Genomic DNA, 20,520 nt, shown 5'->3' with positions numbered 1-20,520 from the left:
GGATGGCTATTTGCTTGAGGTACCACAAGCAGATTTCAGTGTCCTGTATATTCTACATTATGGATCTTACATCCTGCATCTCATTTTAGATATTCTTGGCCAATTGTCTTCATTGGCCACTGTTCTCCAATCTTTTCTAGCAGACATGACCATCTGTAGCTGCTTCATCAATGTCCTTCCTTCCATCATAAGGTCAAAAGTGGGGATGTTTGCTGATGGTTGCTCAGTGTTCAGCACCATTTGCAACTCCTCAGATGCTGAAGCAGTCTGTGCTGATATGCAGGAAGACCTGTACAACATTCAGGCTTGGGCTGATAAGTGGCAAGGAACATTTTTGCCACACAAGTGCCAGGCAATGACCATTTCCAGCAAGAGAGAAGCTAACCATCTAACCCTTGATGTTCAATGGCATTACCATCACTGAACCTCCCCCCTATCAACATCCTGGGGATTGCCATTGACCAGAAACTGATCTGGACTAGCCATATAAATACTGTGGGTACAAGAGCAGGTCAGAGGCTGGATATTTGGGGCCGAGTAGTGTAGTGCATTGAAAATTGCATTGTGCGCTTTGTCCACTTGAGGCTAGGAAGAGATAATGAAGGATCCACGTTTAACAGCCCACGCAGTTCAATTTCTAAGTGTCTCTGGCTGAATATATAACTGTTTCTATCTCAAGATCTTTACGAGTAACTCACCTCCTGACTCCCCAAAGCCTGTCCACAATCTACAAGGCACAAGTCAGGAGGCGATGGAATACTCTCCACTTGCCTGGATGAGTGCAGCTCCAACAACACTCAAGAAGCTTGACACCATCCAGGACAAAATGGTCATAAATATAGGATAGTCACTAATCAATCCAATCGTGAATTCAGGAGAAACTTCCCCCCACCCCACCCCCACTAGGGCTATCTGTCACTTGCTTGTCCTGCTTGCTACCCTTAATGTCCCCATTAGCACATTCCTTAGATAATATCACCACCGTCAACACCCCTTTGTCCTTTTGTCTATGACATCTTCGGCAATCTCTTCTTTGCCTCCACCTATCACTGGCCCTCTATCCAGTTCTACCTGTCCCACCCCCCTCAACCAGCTTATATTTCACCTCATTTCTATATTTCCTTAGTTCTGATGAAGAGTCATACGGTCTCGAAACGTCAACTGTGTTCCTCTCCGCAGATGCTGTCAGACCTGCTGAGTTTTTCCAGTTATTTTTGTTTTGTTTTCGAAACTTCAGCCCACTTGATTGGCACTCCCTTCCACTATCTTCAACATCTACTCTCTCCACCACTGATGCACAGTGATAGCAGTGTGTACCATCTATAAGATGCACTGCAGTAATTCACCAAAGCTCCTTCAACAGCTCCTTTCAAAACCACAACTCCTACCACATAGAAGGACAAGGGCAGCAGACGTATGGGAACACCACCACCTGGAAGTTCCGCTCCAAGTCACCATCCTGACTTGGAAGTATATCACCGTTCCTTCACTGCCACTGGGTCAAAATCCTGGAACTCCACCCCCTAACAGTACTGTGGATGTACCTACATCACATGGACTGCAGCGGTTCAAGAAGGCCACCACCTTCTCGAGGGCAATCAGAGATGGGCAATAAATGCTGGCCTTGCCAGCGACACCCACATCCTGTGAAAGAATGAAACAAAATCGCCCCAACCAGCTCGTGCTGGTGTTTCTGCTCCACTCAAGCCTCCTCCCATCTTTCCTCATCTAAATCTCTCATCGTAACCTTCTATTCCCTTCTCCCTCATGTGTTTATCCAGCTTACCCTTAAATACATCTATACTATTCCCTTCAACCACTCCCTGTGGTAGTGAGTTCTGCATTCTCACCACTCTCTGGGTAAAGACGTTTCTCCTGAATTCACGATTGAATTATGTGGTCATATATTTATGACCACAGGTTTTCGACTCCCACCCCCCCGCCCCCCACCCCCCACCCCCCCCACAAGTGGGAACATTTCCCCCACATCTACCCTATCGAAAACCTTCATAATCTTAAAGATCTTTATCAGCGCATCCCAATCTTTTCTAGAGTAAAGAAGCCACAGCCTGTTCAACCTTTCCCGATAAGTCTTTGTACTTCAGTATCATGGTGGATATTGCCCCATGAACTGTTGTAATGGGTCTTTGAGGTAATAGCTCTTAATATCATCTGTAGCCTAGTATCTCAGCAAAAAAAGCAAGCTTAACGGCAAACCAAAAAGGATGCAATTTGTGTACATGTCAGAATGTATTTTTCTCCCCACCCCCCACCACAGTTAGATACTTATCAAGTTAACAGATTGTTTTGTGTACACAGCATCAATGTTGCTTCTTTCTGCAATACTGGAATCTGTTTTTGGTTCACTGTCTCCTGTTCCTGTGCCAGGGTCCGGTATTCCTGAGTTGAAGGTTACCTTGCGAGGCGTGGTGCTGGATGAGTTCTTCACCTTCAGGACCTTTGTAGCAAAACTCATTGGTGTCATTTGCACTCTGGCAGCTGGAAGTACTATTTTCTTGGGAAAAGTGGTAAGTGGTAATGGTGTGTTAATTATAGTGTTAAGATTTACTGGTGAAGGGCATTATTCAATTAAGTACCTAGAGCACCTACAAAGAGAGACTCACTCCTGGAAACCAAGAACTGTGATTGTACTCGAAAGAGTTGCAATCTGTGACTGTTGATAACTCGAAAGAATTTACTCGAAAAGAGTTACAAAGAGAGACTGCTGAGGCATGGGAGGTGGGTAGTAGGTAGGAAGCAGACATATGTAATTCTGTATTCTGTAAATAAACCCATTATCATGAAAAGTATTATGTCATTTAATACTTCACTAATTGGCTCGGGATCGAATTGACAACGAAGTCCAGACTATCATTCCAGTGAGTGGAGGGAGTGGTCTGTTGTGTTGTGGGGTTTTCACTACCTTACTGAGATTACTGTATTGGTTTGTATTCCCTGCCCTTCATCCATTGATTGCTATTGACCATAACTGAACTGGACCAGCCATATAAATACTGTGGCTACACGAACAGGTCAGAGGCTAGGAATCCTGCAGTGAGTATCTCACCTTTTGACTCCCCAAAGCCTGTCCACCATCTACAAGGCACAAGTCATGTGATGGAATTCTCCCCACTTGCCTGGATGGGTGCAGCTCCCACAACACTCAAGACGCTCAACACCATCCAGGACAAAGCAGCCCACTTGATCCCTTGCCAGCAGTGGGCATTTGTAAAGTCGGTCTTGCATCTCAAGTGGTGACTAACTAGGGGTGGCATGGTGAATCTGAGAGATTGTGGGCTCAATTTGCTAAAAAAAAATCCACCTGTTTGCCCAAGCTTTTGGTCACCTGTCCTAATGTATTATTGGTTCAATTAATGGTTTACTAAAGTTAATCCCCATCATAGTCAAAGGCTGAATTAAGGCAAGTTTTACAATCAATTTTAGGTAAAATAACAAAAATGCAAAAAGAAAAGAAATAAAAGAGATGAGATTTGATAGAGGTGTTCAAAATCATGAGGGGTCTGGACCGAGTAGAAAGGGAGGAATTCTTCCTCCCTTGGCGAAAGGATCAAGAACGAGAGGGCACAGATTTAAGGCGATTGGCAAAAGAAGCAATGGAGGCATGAGGAGAGACAGTGAGTGGTTTAAGGTCCCGAATGCACTGCCTGAGAGTGTGGCAGGATCAATCAAGGGATTCAAAAGGGAATTAAACTGTTACCTGTGAAGGAAGCATGTGCAGGGTTTACGGGGAGAAGGCATTAGGTGAGAGACATACACCAGTGTTCATTTCTATCTCCTTATGTGGTTTGGTTTTAAATTCTGTTCGATGATCACCCCTGTGAAGCACTTTAGGATGTTATTACTATACTAAAACAAGAGAGATGGTGGTGTAGTAGAAATGTCACTGGGTTACTAATCCAGAGACCAAGGTTAATGCTCTGGGGACATGGGTTCAAATACCAACACTGCAGCTGGTGGAATTTAAAATCAATCAATAAATCTAGAATTGAAAGCTAATCTCAGTAATAGTGACCATAAAACTTTTGTTGATATCTGTTAAAAAAAAACCATCTGGTTCATTATTGTCCCTTTTAGGGAAGGAAATCTGCCATCCTTACCTGGTCTGGCACACATGTGACTCCAGACCCACAGCAATGTGGTTGACCCTCTGAAATGGCAGAGCAGGCCACTCAGCTTAAGGGCAATTAGGGATGGGCAACAAATGCTGGCCTTGCCAGCGACGCCCACATCCAGTGAAAGCTGTTGCCTTTGTGCATAGAATAATGCAGCACACAGTGAGGAGGACAGAGCAAGAAAGGGTCATTGGCAGAGAAGTAAACTCATTAATGGTGTTTCTTTACTGTCCACACCTCCAGCGCCTCCACCCACCTCCTCACCTGACATCTGCCATTCTCATTGTGCTGAAGCTGCCTTTATAATCCAGGGGTGCTGATGTTGCTCTTAATGGCTTCTTCTTCATGTTTGCAGGGTCCCTTCGTACACATGGCAACCATCCTCGCCACTCTGCTAGGAAAAGTTATGGTCAAATTCGCAGGCACCAAAGAGGTAAGTTGTACTGAGCAATATTAGCCCTGCAGCAGATTCAGACATAGCCAATTCAAGGCACAGACTCTTGCACTCGAATAAACCTTTCCTCCGTCACATAAGTTGTATGGAATCCCAATGGTCCAAACTACTCTCAATTCAATCCCATGCCAAAGAATCCCAAGAGATTTCCCATTGACCCCATTGTGCTGGACTGCAATGGGTCCAGAGTCGTGAGCACATAATCCAGCTGGATACTCCCAGCGCGCTGAAAGAGTGCTTCACCGAACCTTTCGTCCGACATGTTCAACCAAGGTCCCATCTATCTGCTCAGGTAGATCTAAAGATCCCGTGACACTAGTCAAAGAGAAGTAGGGAGCTTTCCTGATATCCTACCTGACAAACATCCCTCAAACAGCCGTTTCATTGTCCACTGGCTGGTTTTGCCCTCTGACCGCTGTTAAGTGTCTCACATGATGTCTTGTTATTTAAAAATAGGGGGTCGCCCATTTAGGACAGAGATGAGGAGAAATTTTTTCTCTCAGAGGGCTGTGAGTCTTTGGAACTCCCTTCCTCAAAAGGCGGTGGAAGCAGAGTCTTTGAATATTTTTACGGCAGCGCTAGATAGATTCTTGGTAAGCAAGGGGGTGAAAGGTTATCCGGGGTAGGCGGGAATGTGAAGCGGTGACAATCAGATCAGCCACGACCTCATTGAATGGCGGAGCAGGCTCGAGAGGCTGAATGGCCTACTCCTGCTCCTAATTCGTATGTTCATATGTATGTCCATTATTAAATGCAGGCAAATGTGACCCCGTCCCCTAAAATGGAAAAGCTAGAAACAGTGGCGGTCTAGGTACATAGATCATTAAAATGTCATGAACAGGTACAGGAAATAACCAAAACATTTGGCCTTTATATCTGGAGGACAAGAATACAAGAGTGTAGAAGTCAAAGTCCTGGTTAGACCACACCGGGAGTTACTGTGAGCAGTTCTGGGCACCAGACCCCAGGAAGGATATGCTGAGCTTGGAGGGAGCGCAGTGTAGATTTACCAGAATGGATACCTGGACACCAAGGGTTAAATTATGAGGAGAGATCACACAAACTAGGGTTGTCTTCCCTGGAATTTAGAAGGTTAAGGGGGTGATTTGATTTAAGTTTTCAGGATATTAAGAGGAACAGATAGGGTCGATAGAGAGAAACAATGTCCGCCAGTTGGAGAGACTGGGAATAGGGGGCAGAATCTGAAAGTTAGAGACAGACCATTCAGGAGTGAAATTAGGAAACACTTCCACACACAAAGGGTGGGAGAAATTTGGAACTCTCTCTCCTACAAATGGCGCATGATGCTGGGTCAATTGCCAATTTTAAATCTAAATGTTAGATTTTGGCTAACCGAAGGTGTTCAGGGGTATGGGGCTATGGCGGGTGAAGTTAGCTGGCAGAGCAGCCCTGGCCTCAAAAGGCAGTACAGGCTCAAGGGGCTGAATGGCCTCCTCCAGTTCCTAGGCTGTGCGGTGGCCAATGACTTTTCTTCTTGTCCTCCACACAGAATAAAGGGCGCAAGTATGAAATGCTGATCGCTGGTGCGGCGGTGGGTGTTGCTTGTTGCTTTGTGGCACCTGTCGGAGGTAAGGGCCTTCTGTCTTGCTTCCTCCTTTCCCTCCCAACCCGTTTTGAAGAATCTGCTCCTTAAAGAAAAAAATAAAGAGTAAGGAGGTCTCTTAATGTTTGAAAAATGAGAATTTAAATGGGTTACAAAAGGGATCTGGGAGAACGAATACTTAAATCGCTACCAGTCATGACACAGGTCATGAAAAGCAAACCAGGCAATACAGGGATAGAATTAAAAACATTATGCTAAGCTTGTATCGAACCTCGCTTTGGACCACGCTTGGAGCACTGGTTGCCATAATATAAAAAGAATATCGAGGCATGGAATAGGGGGCAAAAAAGGGATTTACAAGAATGATACCAGAGTGCGAGGTTACACCTGTCAGGAAAGGGTGAACAGACTGGGTATCTTTTCTTTTCATAAGCTAAGGCTAGATGGGTGACAAAATATCAGTCTTTAAAATGATGAAAGGTTTTGATGGAGTGGATCGGGAGAGGATGATCCCACTGTGGGGAAGAGCGAAACTGGAGGCCATTCATGGAATAAAAGGGACAGTAGCAACACGGATACAAAATTGGCTCAATGACAGGAAACAGAGTAGCGGTTAATGTTTTTCGGGCTGGAGGAAGGTTTGTAGTGGAGTTCCCCAGGGGTTGGTATTGGGACCCTTGCTTTTCCTGATACACATTAATGATCTAAACCTTGGTATACAGGGAACAATTTCAAAATTCGCGGACAATACGAAACTTGAAAGCATTGTGAGCTGTGAGGAGGACAGTGTAGAACTTCAAAAGGACATAGACAAGTTAGTGGAATGGGCAGATAGGTGGCAGATGAAGTTCAATGCAAAGAAATGTCGGGTGATATATTTTGGTACGAAGATCATAGAGAGACAATAAAACTCCAAAGTGTGTGCAGGAGCAGAGGGACCTGGGTGCATGTGTGCATAAATCATTAAAGGTGGCAGGACAGGTTGAGAGCACGGTTAATAAAGCATATAGCAAAATAGGCTTTATTAATCAGGGCATAGAGTACAAGTGCAAGGGGGTTATGTTGAACTTGTATAAGACACTGGTTAGACCTCAGTACAGTTCTGGGTGCCGCATTTTAGGAAGGATGTGAAGGCATTGGAGAGAGTACAGAAGATGTTTACGAGAATGGTTCCAGGGATGAGGAACTTCAGTTATGAAGTAAGATTGGAGAATTTGCGTTTTTTTTTCCTTGAAGGGAAGGTTGAGAGGGGATTTGATTGAAGCGTTCAAAACCATGAGGAGTCTGGACAGAGTAGAGAGGGAGAAACTGTTCCCATTGGTGGAAGGATCGAGAATGAGAGGACACAGATTTAAGGTAATTGGCAAAAGAAGCAAAAGTGTATTCTGTGATAGTAACAGTGTAAAGGGCAAAGAGGAGGAGCAATTCTTGAAATATGTACAAAAGAACTTTCTTGATCAATGTGTTTCCCAACCTACAAGGAAGGAATCGGTGCTGGATCTAGTTCTAGTTCCAGTTCTAAAGGAGGGTCATAATGAATTCGAAACATTAACTGTTTCTCTCTCCACAGATGCTGCCAGACCTGCTGAGTTTAACCGCCATTTTCTGCTTATATTTCCGGATCTAGTTCTGGGCTATGAAATGGGGCATGTGGAGCATGTAGCAGTTGGGGAGCATTTGGGGAATAGTGATCATAATACCTGTTGATGAGGTAAAGGAAAGGGTTGATGAAGGTCATGCAGTTAATGGGGTGTATATGGACTTTCAAAAGGTGTTTGAAAAAGTACCACGTAATAGACTTGTAAGCAATATTAAAGTGCATGAGATTAAAATGATAGACACAAAATTGGCTAAAAGACAGAGGGCGGAATTTTCTGTGCCCGCTGGTGTTGGGCGTGATCATTGTCGCGAGTGGACAACATTGTGCGATCGGTTTTATGACAGTGGTAAACCAGTTTGCGATTGTCCATTCAGCCCGCTGATGGCGGGCTGCACTTCCTGCCATCAGACATCAGGAGCCTCATTGTCATACATCAGCACATCGTTATCAGACCAGCCCACTGGAATCATGTCCCCCCTCAACCGCTGGATCGTCAGTCCACGTCAGCGGGAAAGCACGCCAACAAAGTTTCACAACAGCACATAAAAGACGTTCACTTGGCGGCCTGCACTTTGAGGGGAACTTGGAGGTGAGTACACAGTAACGTTGTGCAGCGCTCGCCAGTGTTGCCTGGACTTTAAGCTTCAGGGGCGTTGGGGATTGGGGTCAAGGGCAGCCCTGCCTTTGAGGTGACTGGTGGCAGGGGGTGGGGGCAAGGGCAGCCCTGCCAATGAACATAGCGCACAAGCATTCAGGGTGGGCGAGGGAAGTGGCCACATGAGAAACCTGTATAAAGCGACCTTTCCTCTGCAACTGAGACAGCTCAGGTGCCGCCATTGATATGATTGGGGTCGGGCTCCTAGCTTATCTGCCCACTCAAGCAACGCAGAGGCATCAAAGTGCCACCAAATGCTCCAGTTCCCCGCTTGTCGGCACAGACTGCAATTTCCTGAGCATTTTAGTGGACTGCAGAACAGTTGGACGACTGCCCACGTTGTACAATCTCCTTGCTAAAGCTGGCCGTGGAGGCGCTCACAGCCCCTTACAATGTCAGCATCCTGGTGTGGACCAGTTTCCCCCATGGTTCAGGCTAACAGGGCAGCCTTGTAGCGCACTAATCTCTGGCCATCCAAGTGATGGCCAGCACTCTCCGGGAAGCGTTGAGAGGCCATCACACTTAACCAGGGCAGGTTCCTGGTACACCATGCTAACCTGTGTCTCCCTCTTCTATCCTGCAGGGAGTGTATATCAGGATCATGGAGCCTGGTGAACTAGCTGTATGACTGATGGCCTAGAGCACGAAGAAGACTGAGGAGAGAGCGACTGAGGCCCCTGGCTGCACAGAGGGAGGAGCAGCACCCTCAGGAAGAACGGGCGACTGAGGCTCCTGCACACGCTGCCCAAGAGCCACGGTGAGCCATCACAGGCTGCAGCTGCTGAGTCACAGGAAGAGGGGAGTTGAATGGGCCAAACACTCTCGGAGTCACCTGGATGGATGGACCTGGGATGTGCACCTGCTGATCCTCCTCCCTATGGGTGCCCGGGGGGCCCTGGCTGACTCCTTGAGGAGCAGGGGTAGCTGGAGTGAGATTGAGCTACCCCGCACCTCTCTCACATACACACTGTTGGAGGCCAGCTATGGCATCAATGGTGGAGTTGAGCCGGTGCAGGAGCGAAGTCCTGGACCAAGGTCTCTATGGCAGCTGCCATCCTACCAGTGTTGACCTCATTGCATTGGCATGCCGGTGCTATCACCTCAGATTGAAGGCGGACAAACTCCTCCATCGTGCCTTGCAATATGAAGAGTGCAGCAGACATCTCTTCCCAATGTTCCCCAGCTTGCCTTTGCAGCTCCAGCAACTGAGGTATGACCGAGCCCAGAGGCTCTTCGAATGACTCGGACTCAGGAATGTTCTGGCCTCCAGGAGTCCTCCGAGTGCCAGAAACCTGGGAAGTCCCTGCCTCTACCTGCTGTGGATCAGATGGTGCAATGTGCTCACCAGACTGTGATCCTGGGGCTATTCTAAAGCCACGTCCCACCGAGGTGAGTGTCCCTTTGCTGGTGGAGGGTGTGGGTGAGCGCTGTGTCGGGACTTCAGGGTGGGTGCCTCCAGATTCCTCTTCAGGGGTTTCTTCGGGGCTTGATTGGAGGCCCTGGGTCATGGACTCTGTTGGCAGTTTCCTAGATGTGCCTGCGGAAGCAAGGGGAGATAATTAGTGCATGTCCTGTGAAACAGGACACATCACTCACAGTCTGATGGATGTTGCACTGCTGGACTCTCACTCGCTAGAGCACTGCCGACCTCACCGTCAGCACAGGAACAGTCCAGATCCTCGCCGGCCAGCTGGATGGCTCTGTTTTCAAAGTCCATGAGGACCTTGATTTAGGGCATTCCACCGCCGGTCTCGCCCTTGTTGTGTGCCAGCTTGTCCTGCATGAATACAGATGGAGAGAGTGTAAGCAGAATGCCTGCCAGGCCAGATGATAAGTATGCCTGGCCTGTGTAGGTGGTGAGTGGTCCCATGGACGGGATGAGGACAATGACGGTGAGTGTGAGAGAGTAAATGGTGATGTCCTGTGAACCGACAGTGAGTGAGAGCCCTGTGGATGTGAGATGGGTTTGTGAGTGTGTGAATTGAGGGTGATGAGAAGAGTGACTTACCCTGGTGGAACGGAGGAGATCATTCATCCTCTTGTGGCACAGGGTGGCTGTCCTTTTTTGCAGGGCTGACCACCGCTGCCACCACCTCCCAAGCTGGGTTAGTGCTGTTGCTGCCCTTCCAGCGGGGGTAGAGGACATCCTTGCGGGCATCCAAAAGGTGCTTGAGGGACGCATCGCTGAACCTGGGGGCTGAAGTCTTCTTCAGTTTCAGGACCATGTCTTCCGTGCAGCAGTGGTGGTCTGGAAGCACTGAGATGTTTGCTTGCGGCTAGACTTTAAATAAACCGCCCGGCGTGATGCAGCAGCAGGGCGATGGTGTGGTGGGTGAATGAGAGCCCGGGAGTGCATAAATAAAGAGGCAGGTTTGGGACGATACGGAGTCAAAACCCCCCATCGCGGCTGGCGGCCAAAACGTCTTTTTAACCGCCCACCACCGCACTTAGTGCAAACCTGGGATGATTCCGCCCAGAAAGCAGTGGGAAATGGTGAACGTTTGTTTCTCTGACTAGAGGGAAGTACACAGTGGTGTTCCCAGGTGTTGGTATAGGACCACCGCTCTTTCCAACATATATTAATGACTGGACTTGGGCATAGGGGAGATCATTTCAAAGTTTAAAGATGGCCCAAAACTCGGAAATGTAGTAAACCAGGAGGAGGACAGGAACAGACTCGTGAAATGGGCAGATGAATTCAGTGCAGGGAATGGTGAAGCGATATATTTTGATAGGAAGATTGATTGAGGAGAGGTGAATATAAACTAAATTGTACAATTTTAAAAGGGGTGCAGGAACACGGAGAGCCGGGGGATTTGTATGTACACAAGCCTTCGAAGCTGGTAGGATGATTTGAGAAGACCATTGTAAAAACATATGGAATCCTTGGTTTTATTAATAGCGGGATAGGGTTTAGAAACAGGGAGGTTTGTTAAACTTTTATAAGTCACTGGTTAGGCCTCAGATGGAGTATTGTGTCCTGGGCCCTGCACTTTAGGAAGGATGTCAAGGCCTTGGGGAGGGTAGGGAGGAGATTTTCCAGAACGGTGCCAGGGATGATGGGCCTCAGTTGACCTGGAGAGACTGGAGAATTGGATTGAGGAGAACAATCTGGGATTGTTCTCCTCAGAGCAGAGAAGGAGATTTAAAACCATGAAGGAGTTTGATAGACTAAATAAGAGGAAAAAAGTTTCCAGTGGCAGAAGGGTGGGTAAATAGAGGGCACAAGGGTTAAGGTGATTGGCGAAAGAGCCAGTGGGGCAAAAAGGATTTTCCTTTTAAATTCAGTGAGTTGTTGTAATCCAGAAGGTGCTACCTGAAAAGGTGGTGGAAACAGATTCATTAGGAAGTTTCAAAAAGGGGAATTGGATAATAATTGAAGAAAAGCAAAAAAAAATTAAAGGACTATGGAGGAAGAGCAGGGAGGAGCGGGACTAATTGGATAGTGCTTCCTAAGACCCAGCATGACACGATGGGCCAAGTGGCCTACATCTGTGCTATACCAGTCTATAATTATTCTATAAGAGGAAAACTTGGTCTTGCCATTGTGGGCACTTCGTTATCTGTTGAATTATTCATAGCCGCTCCAATGCTGGACCCATCTTATTGCTTTTCTCCCCACCCCACCCCCAGGCGTCCTGTTTAGCGTGGAGACAACAGCCACACACTTTGCCGTGCGGAATTATTGGCGAGGGTTCTTTGCCGCGACGTGTGCAGCTCTGATGTTCCGGGTGCTGGCCGTGGTGAATAATGAACACGGTACTGCGCTGAGGTTACTGAATGCTTCTATTACAAAGCGAGAAAGATTGCGCCACGTTCTTGGGCTGTGCGGCTCAGGAAAGTCCCAGGTTCAGACTCGGGCCTAGAGGGTTGTCAACCCTTGGACGCAATCCTTATCACAAGGGCCTCTCATCCCAATGAGGCAAATAATCTTGTCTTCTCCATCTCAGATCGTTAAATAATGAATAAACAAAACAAAATGGGAAAATTTAAACTTGTTTCCTTCTGCGATGGCAGGAGATTAATCTGCAATTCCTGAAGGCTTTTTAAGTTCTCCTCAGACCCACACACTATATGCCTCCTGAAGTCCACCCTACACACTGCTCCCTTTATTCACCATGAACAATGCTAAGGAAGTATCCAGTTGTGTTGGTTGTTTTACACAAATCCACTACTTAACTGCCATTTTCCCCCTGCTGACCCAGTTACAGGAAAGGTCAAAATCTGTCTTTCATTCCCCTCACTCACGGGGATACGTGTGTTGCTGGCAAGGTCACCACTTACTGCTCTTGAGAAAGTGGTGAGCCTCCTTCCTGAGCCGCTGCAGTCCATGTGGTGTAGGTACACCAGGCTGTTCCAGGATTTTGACCCCACGACAGTGAAGGAACAGCAGTGCACTGCAGCAACTCACCAAGGGTCCTTCGACAGCACCTTCTAAGCCCGTGACCTCTAGCACCTAGAAGAACAAGGGCAGCAGACACATGGGGCAGAAATTTTCGCTTGGCAGGTGGGCACGCGCCCGACCCGCTCGAACGTGAAATGACGTGCATTGACATCGGCCAAGTATACCAGTGCCAACGCACAGTTGCACAATAGTTCGGTCGGTGGGCGCACGCCAGAGCCGGCAGCGCCTGCCAACAATTAAAAGGCCTATTAAGGCCATTAAGTGATCAATTAACTTAAATTTTTTGCTGCCCTAACTGTTGGCGAAAAGGCCAAGCAGCCTTTACATTTTTTAGGAAACCTCATCCACGGGCGGGATGAGGCTTCCAAAAGCAAATAAAAATAAAAGTTTTAAAACTTGATTAATAACATGTCCCTGCTCATACGACAGAGTCGCTTGAGGGGACAAGTTTTATTGCACATTTATTTTTAAAAAATTTTTTCATAGCTCTTCATCTCCCTGAGGCAGCTCCATGCCTTAAGGAGATTATGCAGCACTCACTTGCGCGCATGCGTTAAGTTCACACTTGGCCTGATCGCCCTCCTCCTCCCCCCACCCCACCCCACATAGGCAGAGCTCGGCGCTGCCGCTCGCATATCACGTTGGGTGGCTTTAATTGGCCCGCCGGCGTGAAATCGCGGTGCAGTGCCGATTGCGGATGGCAGTCAGCTTCCCGGCAGCCCCAACCCGCCCCCGCCGAGCGGGCACACCAAGGGCAAAATTCTACCCATGGGAACACCACTACCTGCAGGTTCCCCTCCAAGCCACATGCCATCCTGACTTGGAACTATATTGCCATTCCTTCACTGTCGCTGAGTCAAAATCCTGGAACTCCCTCCCCAGCAGCACTGTGGGTTTACCTACACCGCATTGTCATGCCCTGAAGGCATGAAGGAAAATATAGATATCTATAACATCCTGGCTACCTTATAATTTTTTTTAATGGACAAAGGCTTTACACTGACTGAAGCCTGACTAGCTACAACTCACACAAAAGGAATTTCTAGCCTTCAGAAAACAGCAGGGACCTCATTATTTCTATAGCAGCACTAGTGCCCCCTGTGACAGTAGAAATCAAATTCCAAGGAAATACACTCCTGAATTTCACACTCCTCCACCGGGGAATTTTAGGCTGTGGAGGGGTGTGAAATTGAAAGAATGGGATTCCCTCTGGGTTCCGCCTAACCGGCCTCACTGCAATTTTATGCTGGGTGGGCAAAGCCTCAGACAGGATGCCCACCCTTGCCCCAATTGAGGCCTTTAAGTGACCAATTACTGGCCACTTAAGGGCTGTTTCCCACCCAGTCTCAATTTGTAGGCTGGCGGGAGGATTTACCTGGCATGGGGGAAACCCGGAAATGAACGGGCAGGAGGAGGGGGATGGTGGGGGCTCGGGAGGACCTCTATCAGAAACTCCCTTCTGATTGCAGGCACCCCAACCCCCCTTCTTAAGGTCCAGTGGCTGCTGGATCTCCCTCCACCCCCCCCTCCCCACCTCCCGGCCTCTCCCCTGATATCCCAATTGCCCCCTTTGCGTACCCCCAGGCCTCCCCTACCCTCCCCGCCCTCGGAGCCCTCAAACCTAACTTGTCCTCCAGCCTCGGGACCGAGGCTGAGGCAGCTTCGTGCGCTTCCTCTTCAGTCCACAGATTGGCCGACAGCTCTCTAAGGTGGGACTTCCTCCCAGGTGAGGGGGGGGGAGCGGTCCCGCCTGCAGCCAACTGACGCTCATTGGAGCGTGAAATGCCTGTGGGGCACTCAGAGTCGGCAGGGACTCTTGAAAAATTCAGACCTTTGAATACAGTGGACCATTTGGCTGACTCTTCATTATTGCTCCCTCAGAAACGGTGGCTGTGCTCTTCACTACCAACTGGAGGGTGGAGTTCCCCTTTGACCTGCCAGAGTTCCTTTCCTTTGCCATTCTTGGGTAAGTCAAAAAAATGTTCATTCTTTCTAAGGAAAGGAAGGACTTGCACTTATATAGCAATTTTCACAACGCAGGACATCCCAAAGCGCTTCGGAGCCAATGAATGTGTAATGTGAGGAAGCATGGCAGCCAATTTGTGCACAGCAAGATTCCACTAACAGCAATAACCAAATTTTCTGCTTTCTTACTGTTAGTTGAGGGATCAGGCATCAGGGAGAACTCCCTGGTCTTCATCGAGTAGCACTACGGGATTCTTTACACCCACCTGAGAGGGCAGATGGGGCCCTTGAGCCTCATCTGAAAGACAGCGCCTCTGACAGCGCATCATTCCCTCAGCGCTGGCAATGGGAGCACGAGTGTAGATTACACATCAAAATCGCTGGAGTGGGGCTTGAACCCAGAAACCTCCAAGGTGGAGTGGAAGTTGGGGGACGACAAGATTGGGCTCAACTGTGATGCCCCCCACAGTTAAACAGCCAGCTGACACGAATGGCTGAGGTCACATGAGTAAACCCTGGGGATGCATTGCCCCTGCAAAGAGGGTTGACATCTTTCTATTATGGAGGAGGAATTTGGCACGAAAATTGGTATAAATAAAACGAAGCTAAAATTTCCATGCCCCCGTGAATAATCTGTTTTTCTCAACCTTTCCCCAGGGTCATCTGCGGATGTCTGTGCTGCGTTTACCTGTTTTGCCACCGGAATCTCACAATATTTATGACCAACCACAAAAAGATTTCCAAATTCATGGCAGATAAGTATGTATTCCAGGGAAAAGACAAGGTCATTTACACAGTGCCAAAGCCAGATGGCATCATTCCTTGTGGGCAATTCTGCCAACCCTTTCCCTCCCTTGTGCTGAAACCAAGAAGACATACAAACATAGGAATTCGGAGCATGAGTAGGCCACTCGGCCCTCAGATCTTGCTCCGCCATTCGATAAGATCATGGCTGACCTGACTATAACCTCAACTCCACGTTCCCGCCTACCCCTGATAACCTTTCACCCCCTTGCTTATCAAGAATCCATCTACCTCTGCCTTAAAAATACACAAAGACTCTGCTTCCACCGCCTTTCAAGAAAGAGAGTTCCAAAGACTCACGACCCTCTGAGAGAAAAAAATTCTCCTCATCTCTGTCCTAAATGGGCGACCCCCTTATTTTTAAACAGTGGCCCCTGGTACTAGATTCTCCCACAAGAGGAACCATCCTCTCCAAATCCACTCTGTCAAGATCCCTAAGGATTTTATATGTTTCAACAAGTTGCCTCTTGCTCTTCTAAACTCCAGCGGAACAAGCCTAGTCTGTCCAACCTTTTCTCATAAGTCAACCCACCCATTCCAGGTATTCATCTGGTAAACCTTCTCTGAACTGTTTCCAATATATTTACATCCTTCCCTAAATAAGGTGACCAATACTGTACACAGTACTCCAGGTGTGGTCTCACTAGTGCTCTGTATAACTGAAGCATAACCTCCTTACTTGTATATTCAATTCCCCTCATAGTAAATGACAACACTCTATAAACTTTCCTAATTACCTGCTGTACCCGCATACTAGCCTTTTGCAATTCATGCACTAGGACACCCAGATCCATCTGCATCTCAGAGCTCTGCAATCTCTCACCCTTTAGATAATATTTAGACAGAGCTTGCATTTGATAACAGAGTGCCTTTCACAACCTTGGGACATCTCAAAGTGCTTCACAGCCAATGGAATATTCTGGAAGTGCCAACTATCTTAGCATTAACAGCATAGAAACAGGCCATTTGGTCCAAATCGTCTATGCTGAAGCCTTCTCCCATCTTACTTTCTCTCACCATGTCAGTATGAGCTCCTATGCCTTTCTTGTGTTCTTCTATTCTCCCTCATGCATTTATCTAGTTTTCCCTTAGATGCATCTAGACTATTCGCCTCAGTCACTCCCTGCAGTTGCCAATTCCACTTTCTCACCACTCTCTGAACAGCTCAGTCATGCTGAAGTATTGGGAAACACCTGGATTATGTGCCCAAATACCTGGGAGTGGGGTTTGCAGTCACAACCTCCTAAATCAAGAGATAAGAGTGGGAATTACTGAGACACAGGCAACATTGTCATTACGCTTTCTCTGTTCAAAATCATGTTTTCTCTTCACCTTCTCTCCTTCTACAATCAGCAGTCTTTTGAATCAAACTCAACTTCATCCAGTGCATTTATTGTTGCCTTGTCTTGTCTCTCTGCCCTTTGGGGAGTTAAGTTTGAATCCAGCCCAGACAACTTGGCTATTAGTTAACTACGTGGCTCCTACGTAAGATGGGTTTGTGACAGTCTTGATTCAGGTCATTGTGGCATAAAATGATCAGTAATTCAGCATAATAAAAATAGTAAATGCTGGAAAAACTCAGCAGGTCTGGCAGCATCTGTGGAGAGAGAAACAGAGTTAACGTTGCGAGTCTGTATGACTCTCCAGAGCTAAAGAGAAGTAGAAATGTGATGGATTTTATACTGTTTAAGAGGGGATGGAGCAGGTGGACCAAATAGAAAGTCAGGGATAGGTGGGAGCTAAGGAGAGATTGACAAAGATGTCATGGACACAGGACAAAGGGAGTGTTAATGGTAGTGTTAAAGACTAAAGAAGGTGCTGATAGTGGCATAAAGGTAAGATAGCAAAATGTGTTAATAGGAGAAGAAGGCTCTGTGCTCAGCGCTCTGTGAATGCACAACATAGAAACAAGTGACAGATGGCCTTCTGGGGGTGGGGGTTGGGGGCCTGTGGGGGTGATGGGGTGGAGGATAAAATATTTTTAAAATAAATAAAAATAAAGAAATGAAAAATTAAAATTAAATTATAATTAAAAAATCATTTAGCGTAGCTTGGCATTAAGCAGAAATCTCACCCTGAGGACACCGGTAGGCTTGATTAAACAGTAGAGAAGCAGATGAATTCTTCCAAGTTTATTTCCCTCAAGGGTCCATCCAATTTCCTTTTGGAATCATTCATTGTCTCCATTTCCACCACCCTCATAAGCAGCAAGTTCCAGGTCATTACCACTGGCCGCATAAAACAGTTCTTCCTCGCATTCCCTCGGCATCTACAAGGCACAAGTCAGGAGTGTGATGGAATACTCCCCACTTGCCTGGATGAGTGCAGCTCCCACAACACTCAAGAAGCTCGACTCCATCCAGGACAAAGCAGCCCGCTTGATTGACACCACATCCACAAACATTCACTCCCTCCACCACCGATGCACAGTAGCAGCAGTGTGTAGCATCTACAAGATGCACTGCAGGAATTCACCAAGGCTCTTTTGACAGCACCTTCCAAACCCACGACCACTACCATCTGGAAGGACAAGGGCAGCAGACACATGGGAACACCATCACCTGGAAGTTCCCCTCCAAGCTACTCACCGTCCTGACTTGGAAATATATTGCTGTTCCTTCACTGTCTCTGGATCAAAATCTTGGAACTCCCTTCCTAACAGCACTGAGGGTGTACCTACACCACATGGACTGCAGCGGATCAAGAAGGCAGCTTGTCACCATCTTCTCAAGGGCAATTAGGGATGGGCAATAAATGCTGGCCCAGCCAGCGAAGCTCACATCCCGTGAATGAATTTTTAAAAAATCTCGTGCCCAAATCTGTATCCACTTGTCCTTGTACTATCTGCTAATGGAAACAGGTTTTCCTTGTCTACCTTATCAAAGCCCGTCATAATCTTGCACACTTCTATCAAATTTCCCCCAATCTCCTTTGCTCTAATGAGAACAACCCCAGCTTTTCCAATATAACTTTGTAACCAAAATCCCCCCTCTCTGGAACCAGTCTGGGAGAATTTCTTCTGTATCTTCTCCAGGACCCTCATATCCTTCCTAAGGTGTTGCAACCAGAACTGGATGCAATACTCCAGTTGGAGCCTAACCAGAGCTTTATAAAGTTCGTCCCTGCTGTTGTAGTCAATGCCTCTACTTATGAAGTCCAAGTTCTCATATGTCCTGCCACCTTCAAAGATTGATGCACATGCACCCCAAGGTTCCTTTGTTTCTGCACAACACTTCCTAGAGCTGTGCCATTAAGGCTACATTGCCTCTCACTATCCCTTCTGCCAAAATCTATAAATCCATCACCTCACATTTCTCTGTATTACATTCCATATGCCATTGCCTGCCTATCTATGTCATGTTTCAGGCAATTTGCATCATCCTCACAGTTTGCCACTTCTCCTTGGTATCATCGGCAAATTTTACTGCAGGGTGACCAAAACTGGAACCTGATCTTTCGAAAACAAAGCAAGCTAGGAAAAGTGGTGGGGTAGCTCTGTTAATTAAGGATGTCATTAGTACAGTTCCTTAGACAGCACCTTCCAAACCCACAACCACGACCATCTGGAAGGGCAAGGGGCAGCAGACATATGAGAACACCACCATCTGGTTCAATACTCATGGCGCTAATAAACAAAACCATTCAAAGAATACGAAAACTGCACACATTTTCTTCTAAATGCTTCTGTGACTCATCTCCCGGGTTGTTCAAGGAGATTAATATTTAATTCTTGAAGACAGCAGAGCAAACAGAGAAGTCTGACAGTCCCTTTTTTTGTATTTCTGTGATGGGAATGCTGGCAAGGCCAGCATTTGTCACCCATCCCTATTGCCCTTGAACTGAGTGGCTTGCTCGGCCATGTCAGAGGGGCAGTTAAGAGTCAACCACATTGCTGTGGGTCTGGAGTCACATGTAGGCCAGACCAGGTGAGGAAGACAAATTTCCTTCCCTAAAGGGCATTAGTGAACCAGATGGGTTTTTAAAATAAAAACTAATGATAGATCCGTGGCCACCATTACCGAGACTAGCTTTCAATTCCAGATTTGATTAATTGAAGTTTTAATTCCACCAGCTGCTGTGGTGGGATCTGAACCCATACCCCTGGAGCATTAACCACTGGATTACTAGTCCAGTGATATTATCACTACACCATCACCTCCCTACACCACCCCCAAATCCTGTGCGTGACTAGCATTGGTGCCTGTACCGAGAGGAGGGAGGGTTGATGGAAAATTGTTCTGGGGCGGACTAGGGGATAAACTTGCATGACGTTATGGCATCTGGATTCAAACTTGGTTAATGCTTCTATCTGACACTAGGTTCTGATACTACATTCTTATATTCACTACTCACCCTTGAACCGATGTACTGGCCCACTCCATGAGGAAAGGTTACACTCGCCAGTACAAGAGCCACGAATCCGGCAAACAGAATCTTACTGCAGAAATAAAAATACTGTTTTTTCACATAAGACATTAAGCATTTCACATTCACCTGGGCAAACGGATGAGGGTGTAGCTGCAAAGTCTCATCCAAAAGATGACACCTCCACAAGAACATAAAACATAGGAGTAGGAGTCAACCATTCAACCCTTCGAACCTGCTCCACCATTCAGTAAGATCATCTACCTCAACTTCACGTTCTTGTCTCATTCCCATATCTGAGATTCACCTTCATGTCCAAAAATCTATTGATCTATGTCTTGAATAAACTCATCAACCGAGGGTCCACAGCTCTCAGGAGTACGGAATTCCAAAAATTCGCAATCCTCTGAGTGGGCCACACTTTAGGGAGGGTGTGAGGGTTCTTGAGAGGGTGCGGGTGAGATTTACCAGAATGGTTCCAGGGATGAGGGATTTTAGCTATGAGGTTGGGTTGGAGAAGCCGGGGCTGTTCTCTTTGGAGCAAAGGAGGTTGAGGGGTGATTTGATCGAGGTGT

At 47.1% G+C, this 20,520-nt stretch overlaps 1 protein-coding gene across 1 annotated transcript in view; it reads left to right on the top strand.

Moving 5' to 3' along the window:
* LOC144671695 (chloride channel protein ClC-Kb-like) overlaps positions 1-20,520 on the top strand; it is a 49,693-nt gene that overhangs the window by 27,476 nt on the left and 1,697 nt on the right. Inside the window, exons 4-9 of the mRNA XM_078533711.1 lie at positions 2,389-2,528; positions 4,489-4,566; positions 6,098-6,176; positions 12,040-12,165; positions 14,693-14,777; positions 15,434-15,535. Coding sequence (XP_078389837.1) covers positions 2,389-2,528; positions 4,489-4,566; positions 6,098-6,176; positions 12,040-12,165; positions 14,693-14,777; positions 15,434-15,535 — 610 coding nt within the window. The remainder of the gene's footprint in view (positions 1-2,388; positions 2,529-4,488; positions 4,567-6,097; positions 6,177-12,039; positions 12,166-14,692; positions 14,778-15,433; positions 15,536-20,520) is intronic.

Source organism: Cetorhinus maximus, chromosome 34 (genome assembly GCF_964194155.1).
Source record: "Cetorhinus maximus chromosome 34, sCetMax3.hap1.1, whole genome shotgun sequence".
NCBI classification, from domain to species: domain Eukaryota; kingdom Metazoa; phylum Chordata; class Chondrichthyes; order Lamniformes; family Cetorhinidae; genus Cetorhinus; species Cetorhinus maximus.
The sequence above is the reverse complement of the archived record's forward strand: the minus strand, read 5'-3'. Positions and strand labels throughout refer to the sequence as shown.